Consider the following 13,156-nt stretch of genomic DNA (forward strand, 5'->3'; position numbering starts at 1 on the left):
GAAGTCATAAAGAGGGGAACATTTTGCATGGAAAGTGTCCGAAAATACATAGGAATTAATTAAATCGTCATAAATAGTAAACTCACGATTTTTTATGGGCACATTTTCTTGATCGCCTTCTTTGCATACGAAATCATGTCATGAAAAAAAGAAAAACGGAAAAAACGGTAAAGAGTTTTCGATACTTTTCTGAAGCTCGGAAACAGACGCTTCGCGAACAGTTTCGGTGCTATTTGTTTCAAGGGATAACGAAGGCCGATCTCGATCGTTGTTTTTGACTCGAAGGACTATGTTTTACGGATGATCATTAATGTACCAGGCGACTAACGAGCGAGCATGCCGAGATCAGCGACATAAATTTTATAACATACCCTCTCGCTGTTGCTCTTAATTCTCTCGAAGAGCCCGACCGAACCAATAAAATATCGGCTATTCGATCCGCAATATAACGTTGAAGAAGCGCAGTGAACGGCCTCGCGACTTTGACTGGTCGATGCTCTCTCTCTCTCTCTCGCGAAAAAAATCGATGTAAAGTACACACAATTCGCGTCAGTATAGCGGATCTTTACAGATCCGATAATTACATTAGCCGCTGTGCTTCGTGACGTAGTCATCACTCCACCCTCCGATGACCTTCGATCTTTGAAGTTAATGCATATTCTCGACAGCATCTCGCACATTGCTCGCATCCCGCGAGTCGATCAATTTAATTACAGCTTATCCTATACGGTGGCACAAGACTGGCCGAGAATGCATAATGCGGCCGCTCGCTCCTCCTCCGCCGCGCGATGCAAATTTACTTTTAATATCGTTAATTATAGGCCGACGTTCAAACATTTTCGTTATCGATGCTTTGAATCGACCATTTCGGACCCAAATCAAAAATGACAGCCGTGACGTCTGCCTTATTCAGACAGATTTTTCCTCGCTCGACCATTTTCTAACGTGCGCGTTAAACCGCGTTTGTTTGACATGGGATCGGTCGAAGATTTCGATACGCGGAAGCGTGAGTGTGAGATGAGATGGTCCCGGAGCTTTTAGAAACGTCTTCTAAAATCCGTTTTTATATCGTTAATTATAGATCATCACGATGTGAGGACGCTTACCTAATTATCGAAATGTCAAATCTTAACGAAGGATCGAATAAAGCAGCAAGAACTATAAAATTACGCGTTAGATTTTCATAAAGAAATTATTCGAGCATTCTATCGTCATTGAATTACTCTGCACTGCATGAAAGGAAACAAGTTGAGTTTCTATCCTGAAGAAAAAATTACACTAGAGTTATATATTTAATTTATAATTATTAATTTATATATTTTTTCAATGTTAGTGCATACAAAAAGCTAAGATGTTATATATGTAATATAATAATAAAAATAATTTATATAAAAAAAAAGCCAACTTAAAAATTAAATAACTAAACTATATCAGATAAATGCAATGACATTTAAAAATAATATTGCACATTTTGTCTTGTTTCCATAAAAAGAACTCATTAAAAAGAACCGGTAAAAAAACAATAAAATTTTTCTTGTATAGCAGCGTTGGAATGAACTGAAAGATTCTGTCTTGCCTTCTGCTCTCTGCTAAAACTATCGTGTTGCTAAACAAACTCCGCGATTCCTTTCTACTTCTTTTTCAACGGCATTCTCTGCCGCAGGGGCATTCTCCGAGAAGCGTGTCATTACGAGAATATAAAAGGAATCATCGATAAGGAAGGTGTTGAAAACGAGATCGAGATACGCAAACTGTCTTAAACCGTATGGCGTCCGAGGTGTTAAGCGGCTCACGGCGAGGTGTTACGCGCAACATATGAACACCGAATATTAAATGATAGGCGTTCGCAAGATCTCCTTTATCGGCCCTGCACAAATCATCTACTAGCTTTATGATTTTTGATCGTGCTGTATGATTCTGCAAGATCGGAGATAATTTCTAACAATAAAATGGCATTGGATATAAGACTTTCGGCGATAAAAAATATGCCAACATTGTATTTAGATGTGATAGCAATTTAATACGAAATTATATACATATGTTAGAATACACGTATGTATTATATAAACATTAAAATTAAAACACAAATTGAAATTTTCAACTGATATTTGGAAGCTGAAATCGATTCCTTTAGATCCTAGATCTTGATCTGCTTCAGCTCGAGCTGAGATTCTCACACAATACGCGCGTCGCCTAATTTCAACAGAAGAACTCGTAGCCGCAGGCGGTTTTTTGCGCGGACCACGAAGCGTGGAATTAACCGGTGCTTCCCCCTTTTCTAAAACCAACACGTAATTATCTCACCGGCGGTTGCACTCGGCGATTCCTCCTGCCCTGGCCCTTTTTCCGCCGACAGGTTCGGCAAGCGACGATACCCGATATTTACATGGCAGGTGATATCAATTATCGCCCGTGAGCCGCCGGTGCCCTGGAGCTGAGATTGCAGCCGAATCCGAATCTTGAATGGTTCCTCGCCAATTTGCCCGATTCGCGCCTTAGTTTTTTTTTCTTTTTCGTGCCTAGTAGTATATATTGAGCGATGTATCATAACCAGTGGTTTGAACAACCTAAGATTCACCAAGTTTCTAAGTTGCCTGGCGAAGTAAACGACGAAAGAAAGATCTTGCATAATTCTCGGAAATTTCTGATGACGAGCATAATTATTGACAATGTAGTAAGCCTTCAAATGTATTCGCAGATTAACAAAGACATTATGGAACATAATTATGTTATAGATTAAAATTATATTACAAAATATGCACTTATTTGTACGTCCTTTAATCCTCGTGAAAAGAATGTTCAGAAATTTTAATAGCAACGTATCGATCAAAGCTTCTCCTTCTTTTTGCAATGCAAAAAAAGTGTAATGTCGTACTCTCTTGTAGCTGAAAGAAATCGCGACTCCCACGCGATTTCGCGCCAATGTGAGGACAGTGTGAGGAAGGTCGATTTGTCTTGTTTTCTTCGAGACTGGGGCGTAACGTTCCGTTGCAGCTGAAGCGAACGGTGACTCGATAAGTACCGTGATGGTCCCCCGAGGCAAAAACAAATAATAACTCGGCCACGAGAGGAGGCCCTCGGTTACCTACAACATCCGACTGAGGGGAACCCGTCTCTCTCGCCTTATTTGCAGGCGACTATCGCAATTTTGAAAATGGTTGTCTCATCACGAAGAGAGGGAGAGCCCGGGTTTAGGACGTCGTCGATTACAGGGCGCGCCGCACGCTCCCTTCGTAGTTCGGTGTTGGTTTTCGAGCCTTTTGTGTTAAAAAGACGCGCTCGTAATCATCCTTCCCCCCTGCATTCCCTCCCTTCGAGCCGATGCTTTGGCGAACATAGAATCGAAAAGAGAGTGGAACAAGGGAGATGCATCGACAGAACGTTTATAGTCTGCCCTGATCCCCTTCTTCCCTCCTTTTCTTTTTCGCTCGCCTCGTGCCGCTTCCGATCGCCCCTGGGGCTCTCAGCCCGCAACAAGAGCCGACTGGCCGACTTTTTGCCGCATCCGGAACTTAGCATAGGGAGTCATCGAGCGATGTATACTTCGACAACAAGTGCCGGGGGGAAAGGGGGTAGCTGGCTTTTGAGCGCGCACGAAATTGCAGACTCGCGCAATCTCGCACGCCGTAGTCAACCGGTCGCGTGACTTTGCATGCGCCGCGATTACGCGCTCGTGAACGGCCGTGTTTCGCTGCCACCGCCCTCATTGCGCCCGGTCTGTGTAGCAGAGGTGCAATTCATCCAGGACGATGACAGCTTCATTTAAGGGACGGCGGTGTCGCAGATAGGAAGGGCGCCTGAAGAAAATAACCGATTGCAGGGGACGATAATCTTACAGAGATAATGAAAATCTATCAAAATTTTATTGACGAAGAGTAATTTTTATGCCACGCAATTTTTAAGAGCATCACTGTATATTCCGCGATATTTTATTAGGGTACATTTTTTATCTCTATTTTTATCGTCAGCATCGCGCGATGCAATTCAAGTATGAAAAATACCTATGAAAAATATCGTCAAAAAAGAATAATTTAATGTCTTTAGAGGGGAAAAAAATTTTTCGGCCACATTTTACGCAACAACGCAGAGGCTAAACGCACGGTTTATTTTATGATTTATAGGATTTGTCATTGCGTGACCACGCGGTGCGGAAAGAGGGTCGTTATTAACACGATGTACCGACAAAAGAATGCACGCACACGTGTGCACCTGTGCACCATCAGGCGGAAATTGCGGATGCTTCTTCGGCATCCTCAAGTATGTTTTTAAAAGATGCGATTCGTTTTTGCGCCCCCAAATCGGTTTGTCCGCAGAAACGTTCTCCGCGTACGGACGCACATGTGTGCGCGCGTTCGCAAACGTGTGGACCAAAAATGGGCTCGTTCGGTCTACAGCAGAACGAAAGAGCGAGCGGGAGAGCCACAGGAAGAGATTCGATGAGACAAAAAGGTCGGAACGCTCGGGCTACAAATTCGTTTCTCAGCAAAGTGGCAGCTGTGCCAACGGTCATGGCCATATCACCTTTTGAATCACAATAATACCAGCGACGTATATATTATATTAATCGATTCACTTTTTGTATATTTGTATATTTGTTTTTCTTCAAAATTAGCTTTTTTTTGAAGTTTAGAATTATATCGCTTGTAACGCTTCAAATTTCAAATGTATGCCTAAGCTATTCATTAAAGTGCAAACATTTGTAAATTTGTAGTCAAACACATGTTAATAATAATTGTCCTATAATTTTACAATTAAATATAAAATGCCTAATTATGTCATTCGTTTATCTATCAAATTAATTCATCTATTAATGCAACATGATTATCTATTCATCATACAGAAGACCTAACGAGCGCTCGTAAAATATAATTTTCGCCTCGGCCGTGTTACCCTTCATTAATTTGTCGCGATAAAGTTTCGAGAAACGACATTATAAAAGTGACAAATAAAATACACGACTGCGCGACTTACGATTATATCGTGACGAGAGACGAGACAAAGAGAAGCAAACGATGTCCCCTCCCTGTCCCATTTCACTTCGCATTTTCGCGCCTGCTTAATAAGATCGAAAAGAGAAACGAATGGAAGAGGAGCGGACCGATGATCAGGCAGTCATTAAGATGAATCGCGGAGCTAATCGCTGTCGTTGATGGAACTGTCTCGCGAAGTCAGCCGGCGAATGGCCCGGCTGACACGTCAACAAGTAAAACACTTTTTAAGCCGAGGAGTGTTCTGCCGAGAGTGCACTTAAGGACAGATGCAGTTCACACGTTGCTACTGGATGCGCGGATGCACTGATGGGAGACGGAGGAATGGATTCCTCCTGATGGAAATGGATTCATTAAAATAAAATAATGTATGATATTACCGCGAATTCTACGTTAACGTAGCGAACGAGTGCCATGAAAGCTACGAGATATAGTCTTCACCCCGACGGGCACTAATTACGAGCTTCAAGATTACCTGCTTCCTAGTAACGAAGGTCTACCTTTCAAGGGCAAAGATCGTGTAATCTAAAAGAATCGTTCTCATAAACGTGGATTGACGGGTGATTGATGAAGGCTCGCGGTGCCAAAGCACCGCCTACACGATTTTTATAATTAAAGACTGGGATACTAATAGTTATTTTGCCAGCTTTGTCTCACTAACGTACAAAGAAAGGAGACCTTATCAACCCTTTCAGGATGAAGGAAACAGAGTATTGAATTAAATTAATTTTTTATTTTAATTAAAAGCTTTAATTAATTCTCCAATGCGATTTTTGTCGGGCCGATCAAAGGTAACACTAAAATATTACAAGATAAATGTTTCTCAATTACAAAACACTATACTTAATATGTGAATATAAAAAGATTAAATTTTTTTATATCTGGTTTATATAAGATAGAAATTACGAAGAAAGAGATTGCGCGTTGAAAAATTATGTCACAAGAATCCGCAGGTTTATTTTCGCGGTAATACCTACTTCAGATCGAATTTTTTCTCGAGATCCAAAAGGTACAAAGATCAGGTTAACAATCTTAATAGTATAGATTCTTGTACGACCGCTGCGTTTAAAATATGCAAAATCGTTCCGTAAGCAAAAGAAGAGCGAAAAAACATTTTTGAGTCTACATATTCATAAGTCATATCAGATTGCCATATAAGTAAACATATTTGTGTTTAATGACTTGTTTACAACTAGTACATATTTAAATAAACAAAGTAGTATTACATATTTAAAATATTTACATAATAATATGAATAGTATGAATAATATGAACGCCAGGATAATATGTTCCTTTTAGAGTAGATTACAGTATTGATAGATTACAATGAGTAGATTACATATTTATAAAATTTAAATGTGATAAATTCGTAATTTGTACAAACTTATACAAACCTATATTAACCGAGCAATATGTTCTTTCTTAAAGTACGAAATAAGATATTTTAAAGTCTGCAATAAATTAAACAATTAATTAATAAGAGTAATCATTAAAATTTTACATTTGTAGAATTTGTTTTATACTCTAAAAAAAGAACATATTACTCGATCAATATAGGTTTGTACAAATTACACGAATTTATCACATTTAAATTTCATAAATATGTAATCTACTAACTGTAATCTACTATATAATATACTATAAATTACTCTAAAAAAGAACATATTATTCCGGCAATCATATTATTCATATTATTATTCATATTATTATTTAAATTTCATAAATAAGAACATATTATTCAGTACATATTATTCTGCGATTTTATTGTACTGTTTCCACCTTTTTTTTATTTAAGGAGACTGGCTTTGGTATAGTGCTTTTCACATGGGCGTATTTTGGATTTTTCGAAAGTTTCGGGACCAAACCTGGAGATAACTTGTTAAATGATTCAGTTAAATTTGATTTCGAATTATCCAGTTTTGGGGATTTTGATTTTCTAGGAGTTGCAATACCGTACGATAATGAGCCAATACTTTTACGTCTGTCCGCTAAAATATCCGTTTTTCCCGTTACTTGCAGTTTAGAAGATACTGATGAAGATCCAGAGAAAGTTGTCATTGATCTATGAATTTTGATGGGCTCTTTATTGATCATCGTGTGATTGAAATTAAGAAAAGAGTTTGAAAATAATTGCCGTGGTTGTTTGGTCGAGTGCGATGTTCGCTATAAAATAATTTTAATTATATAGAAATAATATTTTGTAAAACATACATTTATATATATATATATATATATATACACATATATATATATATTATATTAATTAAATATTTAATTAATTATTAATTTATTAATTAATTATATATTTAAAAAATATTATATTAGAAATTACCTTTTTCAAGTTATCTATTTTTTGGGTGACATCTACCACAGACTTTCGTATGTCTTCCAATGCAGAGTACAGAAACTTTTCATTTAATGGAGTTTTGAAAACATTTTCTTGGATATCAGTATTTGTTTTTTGATCTTCCTTGCAAATGAAAGTGTCAGATCTGCCAACACTGACGCAGATCGCGGGATTTGATCGTGAAATATACTACGAATAAATGACATGTAAAACTATAGCGATAGCGGACTAGATAATTAAATAATCAGTTAATTTGAAAACTATATATATTATAATTAATCTTTAAATAATAATAAACAACATGAAGAAGAAATAAAAAAAAAATTCTAAATTGTAGGTTACCTTCTTTTCGCTTTGCAATCCATTCTCAAGGGAATTCTCCGTTTTGGTTTGGATAGCTTTTAATGTAGTGTCAGAAAGGGAAGAATTATTGATGACGGCAGGTTGAGATTCATCCTGAGATCTAAATAGGAAATTATTTTAATACAAAATAATTGTGGAATGATAAAAATGATAAATGTCTCTATCACATTACGCCAAGTTCCAAAACATACTCATTCTCTTTCTCTCGCTGGTCTAACTCAACTTTCGATAAAGAATTTTCTGAATAGCGAACTTCCGTTTGCGATGTTACTAAATTTGACACTAAATCATCATTGTCACTCTCATCGTCCTTTACCCCAAGTGCGCGAAGCACGTGATGTACGGTAAATGCTATTTGTTCATTGCTCAAGGGCACAATAACAACTTTTGTCGAATCTTTCTAGAACACGCATATATAATGATCATGAATTATACATTATATTCTAAAATTGTATCACATATTAATTATATCTCAAAATTACATGCACGCGTTATACTTTTTTAATTACATATATACATATATATAAATCTAATTTCACACACTGATATATTTATATATATAAATATTTTTATCAACTATATTTTATTTTTATTTAAAAGTAACATATTTTTTAATTGAGTCAAATACTTTACAATTGAATGTAAATCTTTCATGTAACTCATAACTAATCGCGAAAATTCTTCAGCAAACCGTAGCACACTCATTTTGACGATAGTTTTAAATGACACACTTCAACGAAGAATTCTAAACGACTGATCAGGCGAGCGACTTTACCTGACCTCTCTGTATTTGGTGTTTACAGATGATCACACAGTACTGTACTAACAAGTTTTATTGCCCCTTTCAACACTTTTGAAATTGAACGTATTTCAGAAAGAAGATAAACGCGACATAAAATATCTAGTTATATTCATATATATTTGCCCGATTTGCCCCTATCTTTCTTAAGTTTTGTTTAATTTTTTACTATACATTTAACAAATAGAAGAAGAAATTTTTATCCAGATAAAAAAATCTAATATTTTTTTTATTTGCGATGCGCATAATAATATTTGTATAAAAGTTTGTATAAAAATCTACTTGAAAGATTCGACAGGCTAAAGATTATAGCTTTGTTCGGAAAGATTATGGAATCGTTATTCCATGTGAATATAGAGTCATAGAAATAATCGTTCAATAATTCCCTATAAGATTGTCTGCTCCCACGAGTCATCTTCGAAAAGTAGTTTCTGAAGTACGAGATGCGGCCACTCCTCCGCTCTGCCAATTATTCCCTGCCACACGTCGGGCACTGATGGAGCAGCCCGCGAGAGAAGAGGCGTAGGGACATGATAAATCTCCCTCGGGGGAAAAACTAGCCGCCCAAAAATATATGCACGCCGGAGATGGATGGGTGGAGTGCAAGGGCGGTGCCCGGTGCACGCAGGGAGAGAGTTTCGTCTCAGTTTGTTTCTTGAAACTCCTCTTCTCCCCGTACTATCTCGATTCCTTTCCCCCCTTCTTACTCTCCTTTCCCCTTTCGCTTGTCGCCTTCTCGTACGGCGCGCCATGACGTTTTTTTTGTAAATTTTTTGGCGATCGAACGATTAGGGGAAGGCGGCGCTCGTCAGTCAACTCGGTGGATGAATCTTCGGCGTATGCAGATACGCGCGCGTCGCCACGCGGGATCTCTGCCTTAAAAATAAAAACCTTATACGAGTGCGATAATTCGACAACGCGTTCGACACTGCGCCAGCTGCTCATTCAACGCTTTGATCGCGTGCGGGGCGTTCATCAGCTGATCGCTGAAAAGTCGTGGTTAATAAAAGTTAATAAAAGTTGTCAAGAATTATTAAGATTATCGAAAAACTTTCTTGCAAAGTATTAAATTCTCTTACAAATAAAGTTCATAAAATGTACAATCAGACACGGTATAAAAATTAAGAAAAAAATTAATAGGATTAATTATATGGAGATATATATGCGAAAGCCGGTTTGCTAAAAATAAATTTTTTAGGAAATATAATACAGATACATAATGTGTTATATGCGTTAGGGTTGAAAAGCAGCTTGTAAAACCCGCTGTTTGAATATAACCGCGGCTTATGGCTCGGTCCTAGCAAAATATTCCTCTTTCTCCGTATTTCTCTACATCGTTGCCCCTGGTACACTAATTTCGACATGTCCTTACAAATGAAAGGCTTCGCTGCGTCTGCATCGTACCGCGTAGCACCTTCCCAAATATTTATCATTTCCTTCCGATGCCGGATGTCCTTAAACGGCCGAGAGAATACGACACCCTGGAGGTGCAGCAACCTTCACTATTGCGGACCGCTAATGCATGTGCAGTCGTCGCACAGCGTACGAGATATGCCGGCGGTCGTTTGAAGTCCGAACATGTTTGAACAGCGGTCATTGTCTTGTCTTCAGTTTCTTCGTTTTCTGCTCTTCGTCAGTGCCACTACTGCGGCTGTGAAAGCAACTCGTTTCAGATAAGAGAAAAGAGTTGAGAGTGTCCCGCGAAAAGCATTTTTTATGACTTCAGTGATAAAAAAATTCAAGCATTACATATAAGTATATATATAAATTGAATCACACTTAATCATACAGATATTTCGATGGTAAATAATAATAAAAAGATATTTGTATGGTACGGCAGTTTTACTGATTCATAGAAAAAAATTTCACACCACCATTTAACAAACATAATATGAAATATTATTAATCATGTGAAAAAAATCAAAAATTATTGAAAATAGTTTAGACCGCATCACCGTGAAATCGCTTAATTCGACCGAACACAAAGCACGTCTTATTTAGTGACCTAATATTTGATTTTCGCCACATTGGACCACGAGTCTTCTACAGTTCGACTGCCGCCGTTTGTTTGCAGTCTGCCTTCGTTTCGGCTCGCGCCAGGTTGATTTAGGATTTAAGGATTTCCGCGTTTGTTATTCGAAGATCACGTGGATAAATATACTTGAGATGATTCCTCTATTTAGGCAACCGCGGGTGGGCTTGCTTCAGTTGTTCCGGTTACGTAGTTGCGAATTCGCATAGTTGTGAATTTACCAAAAAAACAAATGAGAGAAATATAATTTTTATTTGATGCATATATACATTAAAAAATAAAAATGTAAACACTATTTGCAACGAAAAGCTGGAGTTTGAATTCTCTCCGAAAAGATATTGAATTCTTTTTATAATAGGTTTGATAATATTATATTTTGAGAAAAAAAATTAAAAACTAGTATTAAGAACTAGATCTCAAATTAGGGTAAATTCGCCGATGGCTCGATACATACGAACAAAGGATTCGATCCTTCTAGCGGAACATTTCGAGTCGAATAAGATACGCGGTCATGAGAAAAAAAGAGGACTCGCGGAAGTTCATCGAGAGAACCGGTGGTATCCTCTGTTTGGATAGTCTTTAACTGACCATTACACCTGAATGGGCCGCCTCAAAATGAAAAAGGGCAGCCTGGTCCTTGATCCGACCGGCCTACTTCCTGTGAAACCCGAATTGATAGATCCCGGGGACCAACGGTCAATGGTAATAATGACGAATGTTCTCTCCCGTGGTTCTCTCGACGAGCCGTGCGTCGCGCGCGTCTGACTGGTCTTACCTGATCTCCTTTTAAGCGTATTCGTCGTGTGCGACTCTCCGGGAACACTCGAAGAATCAACAAGCGGAGCGAGAGTCTCGGATCGCGTGCTAGTAAGAAATCGCGGTATAGATTCTGACCGCGAGGCGCGATTCGCTTTTTGATCTTCCAAGAACGAACTTGTGTTCTCTGCCGTTACGAAGGATATTCACGTCACAGAAACCCGACTATGTCGTATAATAGCATTACATATGGCTGATGCATTCGGCCACACACATTTATATCTATTATTTTTATGTGATATCGAGCGTCTTTCCATTGAAAACTGCACAATGGGAATAACGCTAGTCTGAAAAAAAGGACACAAAAACAGGACAGTTAAGCGCTTTTTGTGCACACAACCGGTCACGTTTTCGAGCGAGAACTGCAATTTCGAAGCGATGATGAGCATCCGTTACGGCGTGTAGATTGTCGCTATTATCGTTTACGACCGAAGATGCAATGTATCGAGAGCAAGTGATCTTTCTAACCACAAACCACACTCACCTTGAACATATTAGAGTGTCCAACATCAGCTGCAGTTCTAGATGTGCAAAGATAAAAAGTAATGACCTTCAAAAATATTAATGCCAATTTTGCTTAAATTGTATGAGCATACATTATTTGTATCTAAAAAAAAAATAAAGAAATATATATGGGGTAAAATAATATACATATAATCTTATATATATCAGGATAACAATTTACACTTATTATATTAGACAAAATAATAATGCCAGCTATTTAAATATAACGGGAACGAAGGAGATTTTCGCAAATCTGGGTTCGCAGGTACACACGAAGAATCGCTATATGTATTCCTCGTCGCTATCGATTTGTCTCAATTCCCATCCATCACTTTCGACAGCAAGCTGCGATCCGACGTATCGTCTCTGCTCTGCTTTCGTCGTCCAGGGAGTTTGTCGGTGAGCCTTAAAGGGGACAGTTCGTGACATAACACGTCTCGTGAAGGGCGCGCATTCAGCGCGCGACGAAAACGCGAAGGCTGCATTCGGATAGAAGCAGCACCTTTACCGTTTTCGTATACGAATTCGTTCCTTTTTTCCGCGAATACTGACCTGCTGGCTCTTGTACAACATCGCCTGGGCATTGTCACCCCCACCCTCTCCCTTTTTCATTCTCTAGAGGGTTGCTACCAAGCAATTGTGCTAACACGAAGGAACTCGCAATGTGGTGGGGATGGGAGTCGTGTGGCCGCACGCGTGTTTACTTAGGATCATCCTCAATAGCCACCGGGATAATTCCGGATTCTCGTGCAAATCCCTCCGCAGCGGGCCTGATACGGATTAGAGGCTGTGCTTAAATCGTCGGGAAAAAACGTGCAAGGGACAAAAAAGCCAGGCCTTTGAATACAATATTTTATTCTGTTTTGAACGCGCGAGAAAATTTTTCCGTTGTCTATATGCAACAATAATATTCACAAATGCGACGATGTACGTATGTACATATATACACAATATATCGAGCGGATCGTTTGTCAGTACGTCACGCGTCACGATTTTCGTAATTAAGTGTAAGATTGAAGCTAATCGACTTCCGCCAATAAATCAGCTGTATCGAGCTAAGCCGCGCCGGTAACCCGATAACTGTACCGCCTTGCGCAGTTCCTGTTTGTTGTCGATCCCGTTGGCTCGGTGTCCCCTTACGGGTCTCCACTTGCCGTCCAGAAGTTCGCCAGTTAGTTGGGGAAACGAGTCTTGAGCCACCGCTGGGAAAGCCGTCCCGGCTTGTGTAGTTTCTCCCATTTCGCTCGAAACCGAAGTGCGCCAACTGTCGCCAGAAGTGACACTGTCCAGATCACCGGCGGTGGTTC

General features: G+C 38.9%; 1 protein-coding gene and 1 long non-coding RNA gene across 2 annotated transcripts in view; one reads left to right on the top strand and one right to left on the bottom strand.

Moving 5' to 3' along the window:
- The window catches only part of LOC145939686 (uncharacterized), a 47,333-nt gene that overhangs the window by 15,676 nt on the left and 18,501 nt on the right, over positions 1-13,156 (top strand). The window lies entirely within an intron of this gene.
- Positions 5,736-8,438, bottom strand: LOC145939493 (uncharacterized). Its single transcript, XM_083043823.1, has 5 exons — positions 8,332-8,438; positions 7,890-8,098; positions 7,678-7,798; positions 7,321-7,524; positions 5,736-7,151 (listed from the first exon to the last, which is right to left on the bottom strand). Exons 1-5 carry the CDS (start codon positions 8,401-8,403, stop codon positions 6,750-6,752), a joined length of 1,008 nt encoding a protein of 335 aa, XP_082899949.1. The 5' UTR covers positions 8,404-8,438; the 3' UTR covers positions 5,736-6,749.

Source organism: Prenolepis imparis, unplaced genomic scaffold (assembly GCF_030444845.1).
Source record: "Prenolepis imparis isolate NDT839.2.m4 unplaced genomic scaffold, iyPreImpa1.0 SCAF_8, whole genome shotgun sequence".
Taxonomy (NCBI): Eukaryota; Metazoa; Arthropoda; class Insecta; order Hymenoptera; family Formicidae; genus Prenolepis; species Prenolepis imparis.

Coding starts and splice junctions, on each gene's coding strand:
- LOC145939493 (XM_083043823.1), bottom strand. CDS start 8,403: ATGAGTGTGCTACGGTTTGCTGAAGAATTTTCGCGATTAGTTATGAGT. Junction 7,525..7,677: donor GATTGCAAAGCGAAAAGAAG/GTAACCTACAAT, acceptor ATTTATTCGTAG/TATATTTCACGATCAAATCC. Junction 7,152..7,320: donor AAATAGATAACTTGAAAAAG/GTAATTTCTAAT, acceptor ATTATTTTATAG/CGAACATCGCACTCGACCAA.